Source organism: Lithobates pipiens, unplaced genomic scaffold (genome assembly GCF_037356315.1).
Source record: "Lithobates pipiens isolate NorthernLeopardFrog02 unplaced genomic scaffold, aLitPip1_a1.2 Scaffold_4, whole genome shotgun sequence".
Lineage (NCBI taxonomy): Eukaryota > Metazoa > Chordata > Amphibia > Anura > Ranidae > Lithobates > Lithobates pipiens.
Window position 1 is genome coordinate 2086443 of NW_027507852.1, and position 22202 is coordinate 2108644.

The window sequence follows — 22202 nt, forward strand, 5'->3', positions numbered from 1 at the left end:
AATCACCAGAGTATGTAAACTTTTGATCAGGGTCATTTGGGTAGTTTCTTTTGTCATTATGCTTTTAAAAGAGTAAACACAGTTGAATGATAATAAATGGCTTCAGCCAAACACAAACCATGAGTGAAATAAAAGTTCTCGTGTTATCACTCATATTCTCTAAAAAATGGCAAAGAAATCATAAATTCTGCCAGGGTATATAAGCTTATGAGCACAACTGTATCTATATATTAGCTGTAGCCCACAGGGTGTGCTAGCTGTTTAGACCGCTGATATTTTACCAAAAATTTAAAATAATAATAAAAAATTGTTAAAAAAATAAAATAATAAAAATAAAAACTAGTGACTATGTCCACTGCCCTACTGACTCTAATCTCTGTGCTACTGATACTGTCCACTGCTCTACTGATACTGTCAGTATATATATGCGCACATGCACATGTGTTTGAGCTTTCAGGTGCACACCCTAATTCAATAGGCTGTGCACACCTATGCTGTAGCCACTTATACTGTTGTGATCAATTTCTTTGGCCTCTTGCAATGCAGTTGAGAACCTTTGATTTAAAGCGGTGTTCCGCCCCCCTCCCCCCCCCCCAAAAAAAAAAAAAAAATTAAAAGCCAGCAGCTGCACATATTGCAGCTGCTGGCTTTTAGCAATAGGACACTTACCTGTCCTGGAGTCAAGCAATGTCAGCACCGCAGCTGATGTTTCCATTAGCTGTAGGCTGCTGCCGCCGCCATTGCTGGTAAGGGAACCCAGCAGTGTAGCCTCACGGCTTCATGTCAGGAACCCTACTGCGCATGCACAAGGCCACACTCCTCTCTCCTACATGCCCGGCGACAGGGGGAGGAGGGAGGGAGCCCCATAGTGATGTCAAGGGCTGCGGCCTGGACTCGCGGAAGTGGTAACAGGATGCCTGTCAAAGACAGGTATCCGTTCCCCCCTCCCCTCTGAAAGGTGCCAATTGTGGCACTGGAGGGGGAGAGGAGACAAATGAGCGCAAGTTCCACTTTTGGGTGGAACTCTGCTTAAAATAACCTCTCACTGTGGTTATTGTAATGAAAATCGTGTTTCTGTGTATTGCTTGTAATTAGCTGTATACACATGATATCTGACTAAAAACAGTAGACTGTACAGTCTGATTGGTAGTCAATAGCTCGTTATCTACTGACAGGATATCTTTTTTTTTTTACGCAAAATAGTAACGTGAAACCTTTATGCTGACAAATCTTAAATGAAGTCTGTTTTAAGTTGATAAGTTCATGAAATTGTTTTTTTTTATAAACCTCTGTCGTTTTGTGTAAAATAAATTTCAGAAAACATTTTGACTTTGCCTTATTCTTTTGATTTTCAGCTGGATCTCTGCTGTGGTTGATCGCTATGGGAGTTGCTGTTGGGATTGCAGTATTGATCATAATTGTCAGTTTGGTCTATTGGGTAATTTCAGGCAAAAAAGGTACAGACTATTTACTCAAAAGCCACCTTATTCATTTTAATATTTATGCTATAAATGAACATGTCTTATCATTGGAAATGCATATTAGTGTTCCCTGTCTCAACAGATAACATACAGTATATCCTGTGCCATGAATATGTTTGTAGGGAAGTTGCACTTTGTAAGGGAATTTTCCTTAAAACCTAAAATGTTACTAAACCCACAACTGTAAAATCAGTCTGTGTATGCATTGTGTAAAAAGGCTGTTTGATCCTGTCTTCTCTTTTCTTCCCTTTTTTCCACTGTCCCCAATGCATCTCCTCATAAAACAGAGGGGATAAATGCACAGGCTCAGTTTGGTGTGTATTTGGTGAGGTGTTTTTTTCTTGGGAGAGTGCTTGTGATCAACACAGGGCCAGACAGGGCAGCACTGTCCAGACAGAGGGTCAGGGGTCCTGCAGCATCATAGGACAGTCAAGGGAGAATGAAAACTCCTCCTACAAGCTTTAACCAGACACTGATAGAACTCACAAGACTGCTCTAACTGCTGTTCAGAAAAGGTATTTAGCTGATTGTTTCCTAAAATAATTGCATTTCAATGTTCTGTGTACTGTAGGAGGCCAGATAGTGAATGCAGGGTCGTGGGTTTACTAACATCTTAATGAATGACCTACAGTTCTGCTGACCTCCCTCATGCAATGGTGTGCAAGCAAAAATGCATTTTTTTTCCATACACATGATTGTATATTCTTTGTAAAGTTAAATTTCACAACCATTCACTAAATTCTGGGGAAAATTCCCACGCAACGTGTAATTTTCCATGCAAGGTAAACAGCCTGCTTGCTTTTAGTAAAACACAGTATTTATTTTTTAAATCATATTTAGTGTGCTGATATAAACTGTGATAGAACAGGAGTTCCTCGACAAATTGTAATACAATGTAGGTATTATGACCAGGTAGGTTATTGTTGCAAAGTCTAATGCCGCGTACACACGACCGGACTTTTTGACGGACTAGGTCTGACAGAATGAATCTGCATCACAATTCAATCATGTGTGGGTTTCATTGGACCTTACTGTCTAAAAATCTTAATTTACTATTCCTGTGAAATATGGCTAGAAAAGCTAATATGCGATTATAGGCACTGTGTTCCTATTGGATGCAGCGTCCGAATATTTAATGTTTTTTATTTATATATTTTTTATCAATTCTTTCTATTAGATATATCCCTCAGCTCAGAGTATATACTCTATATTTTCCTCATTTAATATATATAGGAGATTTGTTCTACCTTGTACCGATCTGCATTTCACCCTAGAGATGGCGTTTTTTTACACGTCTATTTATTTATTTTTTGAGTACGGGGACACGGAAGTGACGTTATGGCGCCGGGATGTTGACATACGTCCGCACTCCATTGGATAAAGATGGTGCGTTCCAGGCTGCCCACTTCCGTTCGTGAGATACGCGGGGGTCACGTTTATTTTTCTTCTGCTGAGGTTAAAAGATCGGCTGAACATTCTAGTGTTTACGCCTGCGTTCCATTTGGACGTTGATGGCGCACGTTAGGACGTTCGCTTTCGTTGTTGAGATACACGGAAGTGATTCGTCCAATACATATAAGAGTATGGGACGTACCAGTTATCTGACTAGACCCTTCACATTATTAAAAAGAGGCGTGGAACGCACGCCGGCGGCCATATTGGATACCGGAAGTGATGTGTGGTGACACTGATGGACGAAATCTAGGCCTGATTGGGGGTCTGGCTATATAAACTGGAGGGCTGCCTTGAAGTTGTACCCCAGATGATGTCTGCTTAAGACGAAACGCGTCGGGACTTCACTGCAGCCTGAGATTTTATTGAAAAAGCGCTTATGTTCTTTGTACACGTGAGTTTGATGATTTTTTATTAAATTATTTGAAACGAAAAACGGAGTTACACTATTGTGGTCCCTGCTTTCTTCTTTTATATCTATCCCACTACCTATGATGATTTATGTGGATGGAGACATACTGTAGAGGAAATAGCCACACTTGAAAGTCTTCCAGAAAAGAACAACACCAAAAAAGCCTATGTATATCTACAAGCATATATGATCCTCCAAATATAATTTTGAGTAGGATCCATTAAATCTGGTAAGCCCCCATTTTATGTGGTGGAGGGTTCACGCGGTGATTGTACGATCATTCCTTGGAGAAGGTGTAGGACTGTTTTCACTTCATCGTATCATACACAGAAAATTTGGAAAATTTGGAGAACTTTTCACTTGTTTTCACGTTGTTTTCCCATTTTTTTGATATATTTTTTCATATATTTGTTTGGACATTCTAGCTTCAATTATCATATACAGCATAGAGTGTTTAAATGTATTTATTTGTTTGCACAGTCTAATGTATGCACTGATTACATTGGTCACATTGTAATGTGGTAAAAACAAATAAGCGCTACACTGTTTTTCACAAAATTTATTATGCCACATTTGTACACCTAGATGTTGTGTTAGCTGCTGTTTGTATACCGTCTACACATTTGAATAGCGCAGTGTTTTTGGTTCTTTCTAAAAATCAGACAAACTTTAGATTTAAAACATGTTTCAAATCTTTCCGACGGACTTGAGTCCGGTCGAAAAATTTGTTCGTCTGTATGCTAGTCCAATGGATGAAAACCAGCGCTAAGGCAGCTATTGGCTACTGACTATGAACTTCCTTATTCTAGTCCGGTCGTACATCATCACGTTCGAATCCATCGGCTTTGGTGTGCTTGTGTGTGGCCAAGTCCTTTTGTTCGGAAAGTCCATCAGTTTGGAAAGTCCATCGGAACTCAGCCGAAAGTCCGTTGGGAAGACCGTCGGACCCAGTCCGTCAAAGTCCGGTCGTGTGTACACAGCATAACTCTTCTGTGTCCAAGAAAGGTCCATCGTTGGTTTGTCACAAAATTTACACTGCACACTGGCTGTGCACAATATACACATCAATTTTCCCACCTGCGCTGCATGATGGATGTCTATGAACAGCCATGTGGAATCCATTGCCAGCCGTCCAAGCAATAAGAAAGCAAATATTTTCTAGAAAAATTACGTGTTGCTACTGAAGGCCACCAACCAACCACTGGCAACAGTAGCCGGGCATGCCTGGAATGTCAGAAATGTCAACATAGATGTTCCTGAGACATAAAATAAAAGCTTTCGTTGCATGTGAATATCACGTGCAAGGCAAAAATAAATAAATAAATAAATGCTCACCTAGCTCTGCCTTTAATAAATTAATCCGATGCCCAATACTTATATTAATATGTGTATCTTGTTCTGTTTTGTTCACAGATCCACCAGAAGATGATTCGGAATCTAAGACACATTCTAATGTGAGTAACATTTATTTTATGTAATTATGTCACTTAAAGTGACCCTTTCACCACAAGGCCATTTGTAACCGGGACCCATCTTCCTGTTTTTTTGCAAGAATACCTGCTCCTCCTATCGCATGCTGTATTTTTTCCTGAACATTGGAATTCAATTTACATTTATATTCAAGTACTAAATACTCCTAGCATTTAGACATTATTAGGCGCATTCAGCGTTTTTTTTCTGCCCAAAACTTGATTGTGCTGGTGGTGCTTTTTTTTCAGACTCTAAAATCTCCTCTTTTAATATGCCTGTAAACAACTATGTTGGCATTGCCATATAGGTTAACATCGAGGTATGTTTACAGGCTGGTAGCTCCACCCCCATGTTTCCAGATGGGCTGGCACCTGCAGAACTGCTAAGCAGGCCTCTGCTCACACGTATGGCTGTAACCCTTTTGTTAGCTGTACTGAAGTTTGCAGGCCTTCTGATACTTGAAGAACTTGCCACTTGGCACTGACTATGCCCAAGCAACTGGGAGCAGGTGGCCGCTGACTTTCACGGTGGTTGCCTGTAGCAACAATAGTTGTTAGCCCAAGCCTCACTGAAGGGAACACAATCAGAACAGTCCCATCCACAGGCACCAGCTGACCTACCCCGATTTTCCCCGGCAACAGTAGAAATCTACAGGCATACTTTACTGTATGAAGCAGAAGTTTGGAGAATAAAGTCACAATGTCCAGCCTTAGCAGATCGCTGGACATATTTGTAATCCATAGGCGTGGTTGTCACCGGTGCAGCACATGGTAAAGCTCACTGAATTGCAGGTTTATCACAAGTGTCTGTCCCAGCCCCGGTTGGGCCATTTTGGTAAGCAGGGCAGCAATAACTTGAACTTTGAAGGCAGATCCCGCGGGTTGCTTAGGAAAATGGCACTTGGGTATTGCAATTACAAGCAGGCAGAGCACATACAGTAAATCCTTCCCTGGTTCAATCCTTCTACATTCTCTGGTACAAAGCACACTTCCCTGGCTCGACCAACTCCAGTTACTAGGGGCAAAAGCTGGCAGGTTACCTGTGGGCAGACATCCCGGAACAAGCCCCCAAACATATCACTCCCACCCTACACAGCCAGCCACATGAATTTCCAAACACACATGTCAAGAAGAAGTCCTTGCACTTTGTTTTTTTGTTTTATTAGGGGAATTAAATTTGAATGGGGATGGGTTACATACAGTATGGGAAGCCCACTTGATTGAAGAAATATACATAGGGACTAAACTATATACACAACCTCTTCTCTTTCACCGCCACAAGATATACTTGCTTGCAGACTGTCGCTCCTGGGACCAGCTAGCACTGTTGTGGGGACCTGACACTGACTCTGACTCACGTAAATGCCCTTTGCAGGCAGGGACCATGGGCCAATTTGGTGTAACAAGAAAATAGGTAGTCCTGAGTGCTAACCATCCTACATGTGGCTACTGCTCCCAGTACAACCTCTTCAGGCACTGCCAACCCTCCTGGCTGCAGCTGCCCCTTTCCACTGTCCGTGCCAAAATGAGCCTTTTGGGGTGGCCCAGTCAGAACCCAGACCTTAACCCCATAGAAATGATGTGGACTGACCTCAAGAGAGCCATTCACACCAAGCATCCTACAAATGTTTCTGAGCTGAAGCAGTTTTGTAAAGAAGAATGGTCAAAAATTCCTTCTGAACATTGCTTGATCCAAAAACTACCAAAGTCATTGCTGCCAAAGGAGATTTGACCAGCTAACACCAAGGGTTCACTTACTTTTTTCCTCCAGCACTGTGAATGTTTATTGAGTGTGTTCCACTGTCCGTGCCTCCACAGTCTTCCATTCCAGTCCCCTCAGGCGTGCATCCCAGTCCTTCTGACTGTGTGTCACTCACCAGCCCTCTTGGTTGTTCCTTGACCTCCTGACAGTGTTCTCCTGCAGTCCTCTTTGATACCAGTGCCTCCTGGCCAGGATACCTCTGTGATTAGGTCACCCAACCTAGACTAGGGAGCTCCCTCAAAGGCCACAACAGCCTAACACTCCATCTCCAGTTTCCACCTGAACAACTTCTCCCCAGCTGGACTGACCCAGAGTATTTCCCCTGCCAACCCAAGTTGGGGATTGGTCAGGGCCCTCAAAATACTCCAGGCAGCTCCGCCTCACTTCCCCTTCCATCTTTCTATAAGGTTCCAGCACATTTTAGAAATGGGGGGAGGTCTCAGCGATGCTGTCTATGAATCATCCAGGTCTCCTTGGATCTCTGCCCAATCCAGAAAAAAAACTGACAGGCTTGTTTACCAGCCAAATCTGCATAAATATACCTACACTACACACCTAGCACCACAGCTAGGGGGTGCTACAAGAATAATACAAGGGAATAAACATAAAATGTTAAGAACAAATTGTAGTAAGGTTTCAGAAACAAAAATATGTTCATCTGTCTCCAGTGAGATATAACATTGGGATATCACAATATTCAGTAAAATACTGCATAGATATGCCATTTAAAGGGAGTGTATAGTGCAGGGATGCCCAACCTTTAAAAAAGTGAGGGCCACTTAAGTGACTTGGTAGCCAGCCGTGGGCCACAATGAGTGGAGCGGGCTGACGACAGGTCTGTGTCCACTCTGCATATAGAGAGCAGAAATGGATACAACCCACTCTACTCTATGGGCCCTTCGAGGTAGGTGGTGCACCTGCGGATCAGTTTGAAAGCAGCCCAGTACCCACTGCAGAACAGATATCATGCCTGTGACAGCAGTCCGCGCTATACAGGAAGCATCGGCTTATGCAGCTCTGCTCCACAGCTGGATTCATTCACAACACCGAGGCTCTAGAATGACGGATCAGTGATCCAGGCTTGCCAACCAGCCATCCCAGAGCAGGAGGTCACGGGCCACATCAGAGGGCTCCGCAGACCACATGTGGCCCCCGGGCCAATAGTTGGGCACCCCTGGTGTAGTGTGTTTCCTTCTATCATTGCATTGTGTACAAAAGTAAAAAAGCACATTCTTAGAAACGTTATTTTTCATTTGTAAGATAAATATTAAATACAGAAAATTAATATTTCATATTTATCATTTATCGTGCAAGTCTGGTACTCCAAGATGCCCCATGTTGTTTTGACCTGAATAGCAGAATTTTAGGTTACATACTGTTGAATGAGTCACCTAAACGACTAGGTGAGAGGACCTCCTCCGCAATTACAGAGTCCCATCTAGATTTCCAGTCGGCAGGAGCAGACAGATTGCTAAGCTTTCCTATTAGATAGCCCCATATCCATTGAACACACTGAAGCGAAGAGGCTTCCTCGATTTACATTGCCTTGCAAATGTATTCACCACCCTTGGCATTTTTCGTGTTTTGTTGCCTCACAACCTGGAATTAACATTGTTTGAGGATTTGCATCATTTAATTTACAGAACATGTCCACAACTTTGAAGATTTGTTTTTTATTGTGAAGAAAACAACAAATAAGACAAAATAACAGAAAAATAATGTGCATAACTATTTACCCCTCTAAAGTCAATACTTTATAGAGCCACATTTTGCGGCTATCACAGCTCCAAGTCATTTGGGATAAGTCTCTATGAGCTTGCCACATATTACATCTTACCACTGTGAGCTCTATGAGCTTGCCACATCTTACCACTGGGTTTTTTTGCGCATTCCTCCTTGCAAAACTGCTCCTTCAAGTTGGATGGTTTGTGCTTGTGAACAGCAATCTTTAAGTCTGATCACAGATTTTCTATTGGATTGAGGTCTGGGCTTTGACTAAGCCATTCCAACATATTTACATGTTTCCCCTTAAACCACTCAAGTGTTGCTTTAGCGGTGTGTTTGGGGTCATTGTGGTGGTGAGTGGTACAGGTTTTGTTTAAGAATATACCTGTATTTAGCAACATCCATCTTTCCCTCAACTCTGACCAGTTTCCCAGTTCCGACTGCTGCACATTTTCACGTATTTGCACACATTTGCGCATATGAGGCATAATTTATGACCAAAAAAGTAGATTTCCAATAACTCTTTTTATTGATTTTGACATACTCAAAAAATACAGTACATTACAAACAAGCTCTACATACAATACAGATACAGATGCCAACAAATAAAACCGCTCACAAAAAAAAGCCCCAAAAAAAACCACCCCTAATTAAAATCAAACCTCTCTCCCTCTGCCCTCTGAGCCCTTGCTAACCATAATCTTCCTTTGATATCTGGCCCAAAATCGGCCCGACCACCTTCTCCGTATAATCTCAAACTTCCCTGGACAGTCCATGCAAAAACACATAACACAACAGACATTTCTCTTTCAACAGACTTTCCCTAATTTGTATTCTCCACTCCTCGACTGTTGGGGCATGTACTGAAATCCATTTTTGAGCTATTAACTTACGTGCCTGAAACAGGCTTCTCAGTATTGTGATATAATCACCACTCGAGCTCCCAGCTTCTTCCATTTTATTTAACAAGCACAAACCTGAATCTAGTGGCAACTCCATGCCTAATAAGCTGTTAATAGACCCGATTACCCCCCGCAAATATCAAAGTTTGGGACATTTCCATAACATATGAATGAGGTTCGCTGGGTTGCCCTTACATCGAGGACAGAGAGGGGAGTCCATCCGTTTCCATTTAAACCGTTTCTTGGGAGTATGATACACCATAAGTAAGATAAATAGTTATGTTAACTTTTGTGTGAAAGATAAAGATACATACATCAGGGACTATGGATAAGGCCATTGACCATTGATCGTCTGATATTGGGCCCAAATCACGTACCAATTGAGCCCTTGATGGAATAACTACCAAATCTTGAAATTTAGTATATAGTACCCTGTATAGTCATGATAGAAGGGATATTCTATTAGGGAGATTACTGTTGACTTATCTTTTGTTTCATCTTAGTTTTAAATCACAGGAGCTGGACTGTGCTTTTATAGCATGTCTAAGCTGGAGGTATTAATATTCTTCCATTATTTGAATACAATATTTGAAAGTATCCTCCAGAAATAATTTTTGTCCCAGATCGAATCCTTCCAGTTTTCCAATTCCGCAAGTTCTCCCATATTGGGGTATGGGTTGTATACCCCTTTATATTATTGATATTTTTAATTTCTTGCCATACTCTATTAAATAATAATAATTTGTTCATCATAAACCCTTTTACCCTGCGAAGATTCCCTACATCAAGCCCTGTATAGAGTAAGACTCTGATATTTCCGTCGAATCAGAAAATTGCTGTAATTGTGAGGCTAGAAAGTAACTTTTTATATTTGGAATAGCGAGCGCTCCTACATATTTTGCATTAGAGAGGTTCATTTTATACGAGATTGTTTTTTACATGAAATAAGTTCTTGAAAAAGAGATTCTATCCTCCGGAACCAATGCGATGTAATCCAAACAGGGTAATTATGAAGGATATAGAGTAACTGTGGGGTGCAGATCATCTTAATAAGAATTGCTCTACCTATCATTGTCAATGGGAGTTTGCACCAATTCCGACATTTATCCCTAAATTTAAGCATTAATGGTTTAAGATTCAGGTCAATATAATCCTTCGCATTTCAAATTTCACATTTGCTCTACCTATCACTGCCAATGGGAGTTTACACAAATTCCGACATTTATCCCTAAATTTAAGCCTTAATGGTTTAAGATTCAGGTTAATATAATCCTTCACATTTCTAGTAACCTCGATCGCCAGATATTTAACCTTACTTTTCATTTGTATTTGTGATGTCTGATTGGGTAGAGGGATTTCCATATGATCCAATGGCAGCAATGTTGATTTCTCCCAAATTGATTTAGACTCACGAAAATTGTACAAAACGCAGAGATGAGTGTCATTTAATTCTACCAATGAGCCTGAGGTATCTCCCAAAAGAATTAATGCAACATCTGCATAAAGGGCAATTGTATCTTTCCTGCCTGATCGACAGAACCCAACTATCCCTTCTGACTGTCTGATGGTGATGGCCAAAGGCTCAATCGCCAATGCAAACAGCATAGGGGACAGCAGACATCCCTGTCTGGTTCCTCAAGATAATGGAAAAAATGGGGACATTGTGTTATTGATTCTGAAACTTGCCTTAGAATCCTTGTACAACAGTTTCAGCCAGGTTAAAAAGCCCGGACCAATATCAAAGGCAGACAATACAGTCCATAAATATTCCCATTCTACCATATCAAAAGCCTTCTGGGCATCCAGACATAATATGGCACTAGTGCCTCCATTATCCCTGGGTAATTGCATAGTGGATAAACCCAGTTTGGTCCTTATAAATCAAGGAATTAACATACATAGATAAATTATTTGCGAATACCCTAGCTAAGATCTTAACTTCAGAGGTAAGTAGAGAGATACGAGTCTGGTTTTAATGGATCTTTACCTGATTTTAGGATTACTGTAATTATTGTTTCTTGCATAGATTTAGGGAGTTCTTGCATGTTATATGCCTCGTTTAGCACTTCACGGAGTTCTGGAAGTAAGATCTGGCCATATTTTGTAGATTTCAGATAGTAGCCCAACTAGTCCAAGAGCTGAGTTTGGGATACTGCTTCTTCTAATGCCGTGTACACACGGTCAGGCTTTCCGGCAAAAAAAGTCAGACTGAATAATTTCATCGGATATTCCGATCGTGTGTGGGCTTCAGCTGACTTTTTTTTTCGAAAATTCTGATGGACCTAGAAATAGAACATGTTTTAAGTCTTTCCAACAGAATCAATTTCTATCAGGAAAACCATTCGTCTGTATGCTACTACTATTGGCTACTGGCTATTGAACTTCCTTTTTCTAGTCCCATCGTCCATTTTTTAAGTCATTTTTTAAGTTCTAAATGATCAGACTTTGGTGTGATTGTGTGTAGGCAAGTCCGTTTCAGAGGAACTCCGTTGGAACTCTGTCATAAAAACTGTCAGAGTTTATTCTGATGGAAAAAACGGTCGTGTGTATGCGGCATAACTCTTTCAGAGTTATTGGACTATCCAACATTTCTCTGTCATTTACATTAAGTTTTGGGATAACAATTTTTTCCAAAAATTGTGTACTTTGATTCTTTACATTTATGTTCTGGATTGATATAATAATGTATAGAAATCTAAAAATGTACTCTGAATACTCGTTATATCATATACAATTGTTCCGTTTATATTTTTAATAGCGGCTATACCTGGCGGGCCATCTTGATTATGAGCCATCACCGCTAAAATATGACCTACCTGCTCCCCCAGTTCATAATGTTTTTGTTTTTGAAAAAATCTACTATTCTTAGCTTTCGATAAAAATAATGTTCTATATATTTTTTTGGGCTTCCTGCCAGGCTAAACATCTATCTTCTGTAGGATCCAGTATAAATTCCTGCTCTACCTGGTTCACATTTTGTATTACTTCTTCCTCTCTTAATTTTAGAAATTTCTTTGATTATCAATCCTCGCAAATAAGCTTTCATAGTGTCCCACACTACTAACAATGAAGCCGAGTTCTTATTCTCACAAAAAAATGCTGATATCAAATGCTCAATTCTATTCTCCTCCGGAATCAAGGATAACCATTGTGGATTGACTTTCCATAGTAGTCTGGGTAATTGCACCTCAGTCCTCAAAGATAATAGGATAATGATCTGAGAGACCCATTGGGCCGTATTGAATTGAATCTAGCCAGAGAGAAAAGGAACCATTCCCCAGGGCCAGATACATTTTTGATAACGACCCGTTGGTGCTGGCACAACATGAATATTCTCTACTTAATGGGTGTCTAAATCTCCACATATCTACCAGCCCCATTTCCTGTAATTGACTAGCAAATCTGGTTACATTTACGCTCCTATTAATCTTTTTAATACTCTGTATATCTTCTTCCTCATTTAATACATTATTAAAATCTCCCATCAAAAACGTTGGGATATCTGAACATTGTGCCATTTTATTAAACACTATTACTTACTCCATGTGAATATGTAGAGTAGGTGGCATGGTACTGACACCTATATCTAGAAGTTCCAAACAATGTAATATCTTCCCCTCCCAAGTGAGTCTCCTGCAAACACACTATTTCAGGTTTATAAAATTCAATTGACTCCAACACTGCTTGTCGTTTATTCCTATCCCCCAAGCCTCTCACATTCAACTGTATTTTACCTGACATCAGCATCTACTATCAAATGAAAAAAATGGGGTAAAGCCCAAAAAATCCTTGGTTCATTTTGATGTGTATTTCCTTAATATAGGACCACCCGAGGAGAAGATAGAGAGAAAGCGAGAGAGAGACAAAAAACAAATCCAACCATCGCACCAAACACCCCCCCCCCCCCCCCCCCACACACACACACACTTCCTCCAGCCCTCCCATCCCAATACTCATACAATCTGTACCTGAAAGCAATCCAAACCAACTGAAAATACTCCAAAGAAAAACATAAAAAGGGGAGGTTTCAGCTTTGCAAACCTTGTCCTCATGGGACACATACAGAGGACCCACTAGTAGCTGGTCACGGAGTCTCATTAGTACCTTCTGAAAATTGAACAGAGCGAGGGCTGATGACCCCGGAGAACTCCGACATCACCCCTCCCTCTCCCCCCAACCTCCTTTCACAGGTCCCATTCCGAAACTCGCCACCCCAAAAACGATGCCTTGGTTGAGAAAATAAAAATGAAAAAAAAACGGGCATTTGCACACATTTGTGTGCATCTTCGTGTATTTGCATACATTTGTGCATATGAGGCATACATTTCTAACCAAAAAAGTTGATTTTTCCATTTATTTATTTTTGCTGAAGAATGCACATCGCTTGTTTTTGCACCTGTGTGCATAGGCACATTACAATTAATGAGCTGTATTTTAGCTCAGTAAAAAAAAAAAAAAAAAAAAAAAAAGCTGTACTGAGCTTTTTTTAAGCCGCAGTGTGCAGAAGGCCTTATTGTATGTAATTAATTGACATGTATGATAACCTGACATCTGATACCATATATGACTGGCTGGTACAATACTGTTTTAAAACGTTATACTATATGGACATGCGTTTATCTTTTCTGGCCTGTGATATACTGAAAGCAATATTCCTGTGAATAATACCTTCCCTCACCCCAACATACTGGTAGGCTAACTGGTCCTATGAATAGTAATGTATGTGCTTGTCAGTGTTAATTTTGTCCACTAAAATATTTCCGTTGACTAAATTAACACTATTTTGGTTAACTAAAATACGATTAAAACTAAAATGGCATTTTAGTCAAAAGACTACGACTAAAATAAACCGAAAATTGACATCAAAATTAACACTACGCTGGCCATTTCTAAATCGACAACACAATTCCATCCGGAGCCTATAATAATAGCACATTAAAGTTTAAACATGTATTGCACTACTGCATAAGGATAAGTAAGGGGCATCTACTAAGCTGCTAAAGGGGAAAACAATAAGAAAGGATTTTTCTTGTATTTTTTCTTAATATTTAATGTTGGTATTATATTCAGGTAATATGTGCAATGACATTACAGTCAATAGCGTTTACAGTTTTTTTTTTTTGTTTTATTTTAAAGTTGTACTTCTGTTTGTCAAAAAGAAATGTTTTTGTTTAGACTCAAAATAAAGTGCAGCAACAAAGTCATATGTTTTATTTTAATTTGATCTTGTTTACACATGCTTTCATTTAATATTAAAGCATGTGTAAACAAGATCAAATTAAAATAAAACATATGACTGTGCAACAACTGCATGTATATATACAGAATATACAAAAAGTGTAAATAATGAACATATAACTGGGCAAATAAATGACATATATAAATAACCAATATAGTGCACTGTGCAAAACAAATGTTATGTCCACATGTGAAGCATCACACACAAAAATTAAGGGTATATATATATATAAACCCTTGTTGGTATAAACAGAAAAATCTGTCCAATCAGATCAGTCAATATCTTTGTTTATTTATGAAACTTGGTTTTATTTAAAAAAAAATATTTTATATATCACAACAGCTAAATCTGTGGCTAACGCATGTTCAAACCTTAAAGAGGTTGTAAACCTCAGTAAAAACAAAACAAACAAAAATGCAAGACAAAGGGGGTTATTTACTAAAGGAAGATCCACTTTGCACTGCAAGTGCACTTGGAACTAAAGTTGCCGCAGATCCGAGGGGGACATGCAAGGAAAATAAAAAACAGCATTTTAAATTGCACATGATTGGATGATAAAATCAGCAGAGCTTCCACTCATTTCAGATCTACCCCTCAGATTTAGAGCAACTGCACTTCCAAGTGCACTTGTAGTGCAAAGTGGATTCGCCTTTTGTATAATGAGCTAGTATGCATCGCATACTAGCTCATTATGAAATACTTACCTTAGAACGATGCCATGCAGTGCCGCCCCCGCACTCCGCTCCCACGGCTGACATCTTTCAACCAGAGTTACTTCCGGGTCCACGGGCTCCTGCATTGTGATGTGATGCACGTGGTAGCCATCGGTCATGGCACTGGCCCTTAAAAAATGGCACCAGCGGGCTGTTCCTATAGTGTGCATGCACCAAAGACGTCGGCAGCAGTGCATAATGTGAATATCTCCTAAACTGTGCAGGTTTAGGATATATTTACAGTACCTACAGGTAAGCCTTATTATAGGCTTATCTGTTGGTGCAAGTGCTGTTTACAACCTCTTTAATACCATAAATAACATCTTATTAGATTTTTACTCCAAGAGTATATCATTTGTTTGGAAATTCTAGAGAAATGTTTGCATTACAATTTAACTAAACCCATTAGATTTTAGTTGACTAAAATGTATGAGATTTTAGTCTACTAAAATGTGCTAGAGATTTTAGTCGACTAAAACATGACTAAAACTAAAACCAATTTAGATGACTAAAATGACTAAAACTAAAATGGCACACAACTATAAAAACACACGATCGGATTTTCCAAAGACAAAGCGTCGGACTTTTGTCCGAAGGGCGTTGGCCAGGAACTTGTCTTGCATACAAACAGCACACAATTGTTGGCCAACAAACACGAACGCAGTGACGTATTACGTGGTTTTTCATCTCGTTAGCGCCACCCTTTGGGCACCTTCTGTTAATGTTGTGTTTGGTAAGCATTGATTCCGAGCAAGCGTGTTTGTACTTTGGACTTTTGTCTGACGGACTTGTGTACTCATGCAGACCGTTGTCCACGAAAAAATATATAAACCTGCTATCCAACATTTGTCCATGGAAAGTTGGCCAACAGTTGTCTGATGGAGCATACAAATGGTCAGATTTTTCAGCCTGTCATCCCACAATTCCCAACAGGAAAATCTGATCGTGTGTACGAGGCGTGAGACTGAATCAAAATTTGCTGCCAAAATTAACACTTTTGTTTCTATCACTCTTGTGTATACCATTCAGATTAAAATGTTAAGAAACATGAACTGATGTGTATTGTTCTATGTACTCTGCAATATGTTCTAGCTACATAGATCATGAAACCAAAATAAAAACTGTAATATTAATGCTCATTATTATATCTTTCTTATAGGGTGGGTGCAAAGTGACCTCATTGTAGCACTTGGCAAGTGACACGATGATGACTTTTCCATAAAACAATAGCTATGAAAGCAAAGATCCGGGAATAGAAGTAATTGCATTTAAACATATGTGAACAGAAGGTTGGAGTACGCAGTTTGTGATGACGATAATAACTCAGGGTACTTTAACAATGAACATAGATGCTTATACAATCCATCATTCACAGCAGTTTGGGATTAGATTATACTTTCAGTATGTATGTTTTATGCAGTCTGTAATGTCTCAGTGATAATTTTCAAATCTGAAACCACTGTAAACCCTGTCATTGTACCCCCGCTTGTGTCAAACTCCATTTCAGATACAGAAAAGTATTTCTGGTCCTTTTTTGAATAAAGCCATACTCATTCTTTCAGCCAATTTTAAATATCTAACAATCATACACAATAGCATTGTCCAATATTTGTTGGCTCCACACATCTAGGCAGCCATCATTAATTTATGACATTGACATACATATCTAACTGTGTTACTTTAATACTATTTACTGTCTTTCTACATATGTCCAAGCCATTTGGTTTTCTCATGCCCAGACTAGCTTGTAATCATAACAATTAGTAGTGATAGTCTTCCCATGAGAAATATCCTAATTCGAGGAGCCCATGTAAAAAACAAATAATAATAAAATCGAAAAGTAAAAAAAACTGTCTTCATAAGTCCACAATGATACCAAAGTTCCATTGTGTGAACATTCTACATGTAGTGAGCCTAGGTTCACACCACTGCGATACAATGTACTGCGAATTTGATCCGGTTTTTTTGTCCTGTGTGAGGGCCAGTTCCCACTGGTGCAAAGTCCGAGATCGGATGTGATTCCTACTGCACCGCATATCACTGTGTGATATGATTTCAGCCAGATAGTATGGCTGAATTTGCATCGCATTCGGAGCAAACTCGTACAGGACCTTTTTTTTTTTCTTGGTCCGCAGCAGAATCGGATTGCATGGGTGTATACGCCCATGCGATCCGATTCTTGTCCAAGTTTGCAGATCACACTGCGATATGCTGACTGATTTGGGGGCGTCATTAACTTTTAACTGATACTCCCAGCAGTCCGCATAGGGCAGAGTGAACTGCCGCTGGGAAACATGCGATTCAGGAACCCGCAGTGGATTCACAGAGTTCCCGAATCGCTGCAGTTTGAACCGGCCCTGACCGTGAATTTACTGCAATTTTAATGCAAATTTCAGGAGGCAGACAATGAACAATTTGCAGAGATGTGAACTGCGTATTTACTGCAAGTTCGATTGAAGCCTATGAAGATAAAATTTGCATTGCACCACAGGAATTCACATCGCACCTGCAGAAACACGCACAGGACCCTTTTCCACGCCTGCGAATCTGTGTGTTCCTAAAAGCATCAAACCCGCTGTATAGTTGCATAATTGTGAACCCAGGTGAAAGCAAGGCTTTTCACACCACTGTAGGCAGCACGGTAACAAATCCAGTACTAAATGGCTGAAACAGCACGGCAATCGATTGGTATTTTTTTTTTGCACTGATTTTATTTTATTTAAGGAATAGTTCTTTCTTTTTGTATTTATTTTAATAATTAAAAAAGAAGCAATAAATACGTAAGGTTTGTGAAAAACCTGTAGGTTTCCATAGTTGTACAGAAAGATAGCATAACAGCTGCAGACTAGAAGACAAACATAATTATGGAACCTTTTTTGGACTTTTTCCCCTGTCGCATATGTTAGACATCGCAGTTGGGTCTCAGCATTTACTGCGGGAGTACAGACAGTGGCACCTGTGTAGATAAAGCCTGCAAACAATGTTTGGCAGCTTTATTGATAAATATGCTGTAATATTATTTCTATAGCATATTTATACAACTTATTTTATATGCTATTTCATTAAGGTTTTGGTCACACGGCCATAAAAATGTTACTTCTGTTATTACACGTATGTTTTCTAGGAGAAAAATCTCAAACTGCCATATGGAATACCACTTTATCCATTTCCCTGCTGTCATAATCTGATATAATGTTCTTTTGTATTTCTATGCAAGTTCCCCCGCTGATGGAATCTGTGGCACGTTTACACTGTCTGTGTGATACATCAACTCTGTATTATATGTCTTTGCAATGTTTGTACCATGTGCTCCTGTTACCTTGCTTTTGAATAAAGTTGCCTTTGATTTAAAAAAAAAAGACACGTATGCATACATTATGCGCTTACAAATGTGTATTCATTCCTTTTGTACGCATAAGGACATAAAATACATGTTCTAAGGCACAGATTTTGGGGTTTTGTTTTACTGATCTGAATGCAGTGCATATTTACATACCTGTGCGAAAGGCTGCATTGAAAACAATGCAACTATGTTCAGATCTATAATTAAAAAACACTTGTATATGCATTTTTTACATCCGCGTGAAAGCCGCGTACACACGATGACGTGATGACAGGCTGTTGGTGGAAAATCTGACCGTTTGTTGTTGGATTTTCCATGGACAAATGTTGGATCTCAGGTTTTAAAATTTTCCGCGGACAAATGTCTGTTGTCACATTTTCCGAGCATGTGTACACATGTCTGTCGGGCAAATATGCATGCTTGAAAGCAAGGATAAGCCAGTAGTGGTCGGTCTTGTAAACTAGCATTCGTAATGGAGAATTAACATTCGTGACGTGGCAAATTATGAAATCTCGAAATGCAGCGCACATTCTCTTCTTCTTTAATGGGATAATAATGAAGCTGCTTTGGTGGAGATACTGATGGAGTTATGGCAAACACATTTTCTAAGGCTTTTTTTTCTAGTGATATCAAGAATAATATCAAATAATATCAAAGAATTAGAATCAAAGATTTTGGTGTCCCTTGTCAATTTTACATTGTATTTTTTTTTAAATGTAACGGTCTATTCCCAAGCTGTCATTTGACATAAAACACACAGCCAAGTATTATTCTATACATTTTTTTATTGTGCATTAAAAAAGGAAAACAAATAAAATTTGACATGCTATCTGCCAACAGAACTTAACCAAAAATTGCATTTTATGAATCCAAAAATATAGAAAATATATCAAACCAAATCATTATTCAACCAAAAAAAATAACGTCAAAGCAATAACTCCAAGGCCAATAATAAATAACACGTTATCTCCTCCGATTCCGCAACATGACTGGTCGATGAACTAACTGAAAGCCGCAAACTGAAAAGTGTGAACTGAAAAGCACAAATGAACACTCACAAAACTTCTGTTAGCACAAAATTACTAGAAGGAGCCCAAAGGATGGCGCTAAATAGCTGAAAAACAACGTAGTACGTCACTACGTTCGTATTTGTTGGCTGACAATTCCTTGCCGTTTGTATGCAAGACAAGTTTGGGCCAACGCCCTTCAGACAAAAGTCCATGGTTTTGTTGGCCAACAATCCGATCATGTGTACAAAGCTTTAGACTTGGTTCACACTGATGCGGTGCTGGAACCGCAGTGATTCCTGTGCGGTTCCTGCACTGTATCTGAATCTCCGGCAGCTCACACTGTGCTCTGCGAACAACTGCAGGTGTCAATATAAAGTTAATGACACCCCCAAATCAATTCGCAGAATGCAGTGCGAACTGTGGAATCGGATGGAATCAGATCATATGGGTCTGAATACCCATACGATCTGAATCCAGTGTGGACAAAAAAAGGGTCCTGCACGTTTTTGTTGCAGATCCAGTGCAAATTGAGGCATACATAATGTAATTAGAGCCGCACTGAATTTGCATGTAATTTGTACAGGAATCCAGAGTGATTCCTGTACAAATGACATGCGATGCGGCAGATCACATCAGCGTGAGCCCAGCCTCAGTGTCCTTTGATTTGTGTACAGAATATCAGTTACAGCAACCTCACAAGTGGAAAAATTTTTTATACTTTTGATACAAAATGTTGCTATTTAATTCATGTTTACCTTAGTTAACTATATGCAGCCTAGCTGAACTCCTCTCTTTCCCTCTTTTATCATTAGCTTTTTTCTTCATACCTTTGTATTTTTTTTCTTTTTCTTTTTTTTTATCACTCACATGTAATTTATTTATTTTTTTTATTCCTTTGAACTTGTTTTTTTTTTAATTTTGGTTGTGTCTCTTCAAACAAAATATTTTAGAAACTGCCTTTATTTTAAATGTAAATACATTTGCCAGGATTTTGTACCAGACCAGTTTTAGTCTCTCTTTAAATAGGACAAATCACAGATTAAACGTTGCACTTTTATTATACACTTATACTTTGATTTAAATCTTACTCTTAGGCTACGTTTCCACTATTGCGACCCCAAAGTCACGCGATACAGCATACAAATTTTGAGTCTAGCTTTGATCCAACTTTACAGTCTCTAGATCAAAGTTGCATCAAAAGTCGCATCTTAGTAGTGCAGAAACCTTTTCAAAGTCACTGCAACTTTAAGACGCATAGATGGGAACGTGTGCCATTGAAATGGGCTGTGACTTGTCATGTGACTTTATGTGTCTAAAATCACATGACAAGTCGCACTAGTGGAAAACGGAGCCTATAACAAAACACTAACGCTCCAAAAAAAAGTTTGGTTTTTTTGTACATTTTGTTACATCTTTTTTAAGATTGCATAAAAAATAAAATTAATTTTGCTTGAAATGATTGCCAAAGGAAATCCTCATCTGTCCCAAAAAATAATATATGTATTGTATTACTATATTATATGTATTTTAACCAAACTTATTGTTGAACCAATAGGCCCAAAGTAGAAATGTAAGAATTGCTCTGGTCCATTTAGGCTATACAGGTGCAAAAGCTGACATGGTTAAATGAACTTGTAAAGAAAATATATACACATTTTGTTGTCAAAACTGGAGCTTTCTTTTAAAGAGCTTGCATAATTTTTCTTTCACATTACCATATACTAAAAGGAGTACTACTACTTTTTTTTTTTTTAATCCAACAAACTTTTATTTCTGGTAAACAAGGATAACAGAAATAGGACAATGTGTATACAGTATACAATTTTGTAGTACAACATAGGCTTTGTAGTAAGCAGAGTTCAGCTTTACAACAGAGAAAATAAACATTTGTGTTGTATACATTACGACGTACCTCAGTGGTTCACAAGTGAGTGCGTAGGGCATTATGCCATGGCTAAATCAGGAGTAGGTCAGTCACAAGCAAGCGTTGACATATACTAGAGTGAAGCGTTTGTGTTGCTGTAGGGACCTTCTACCTATTAATGATAGCAGAGGTCAATCAGCTCCGTGATCTAGTATTTGGATTGGATTCCAGCCAATGGTCACAAATTTTGTGGTATTTCCTTGTGCAGTTTTTGTGCTTATATATAATGTTTTTGTAGGGTAGGGATTGGTTGACAATGGCCATCCATTCCTGAAGTGTCGGTGTATCAGAAATAATGTTTCTTGCATAAAAATGTGAAGAGGTCTGTTCTGTTGATGTTCTATAATGTTAGGGGAGAGCCTATGTCATCGTGTAGGAACTTGACCAGTTGTTCCCAATAGGTTCATATGGCCGGACAAGACCAGATCAAGTGGTAGAAGGAGCTATTGTGGTCTTTGCATTTGGGGCATGAGGGGTCCCATTGAGGTTTGTATCTCGCTATACAGGCTGGGGTCAGGTAGGATCTGTGGTGTATGTATAGATGGGTGAGTGTATCAGCCAGCCGTGGAGAAACCAATTTACCGGCTGCCAAGGCATCCTTTCACTCATCCTCCTCCAGCTCCCCCACATCCGCTACCCAGCTGCCCCTCAACCCGCTAGACAATTCTGCTGTTGCAGACAAGGTAAGGCTGGAGTAGCAAATGGAGGTTTTTTTGGGTCCTCACCAAGTAGAACGTCTACTAATTATATAAAGGTGAGATCAGATGTAG

General features: G+C 39.4%; 1 protein-coding gene across 2 annotated transcripts in view; it reads left to right on the forward strand.

The window, feature by feature from the left end:
* Positions 1-18532, forward strand: part of LOC143956689 (immunoglobulin superfamily member 1-like) — a 67240-nt gene extending 48708 nt beyond the window's left edge. The window contains exons 6-8 of one of the 2 annotated variants that reach the window (XM_077466887.1): positions 1356-1457; positions 4759-4799; positions 16315-18532. In XM_077466887.1, the coding sequence (XP_077323013.1) occupies positions 1356-1457; positions 4759-4799; positions 16315-16341 (170 nt within the window). In that variant the 3' untranslated portion in view covers positions 16342-18532. The remainder of the gene's footprint in view (positions 1-1355; positions 1458-4758; positions 4800-16314) is intronic. The other variant, XM_077466886.1, reaches the window with a different exon arrangement.
* Positions 18533-22202: the final 3670 nt, after the last annotated feature.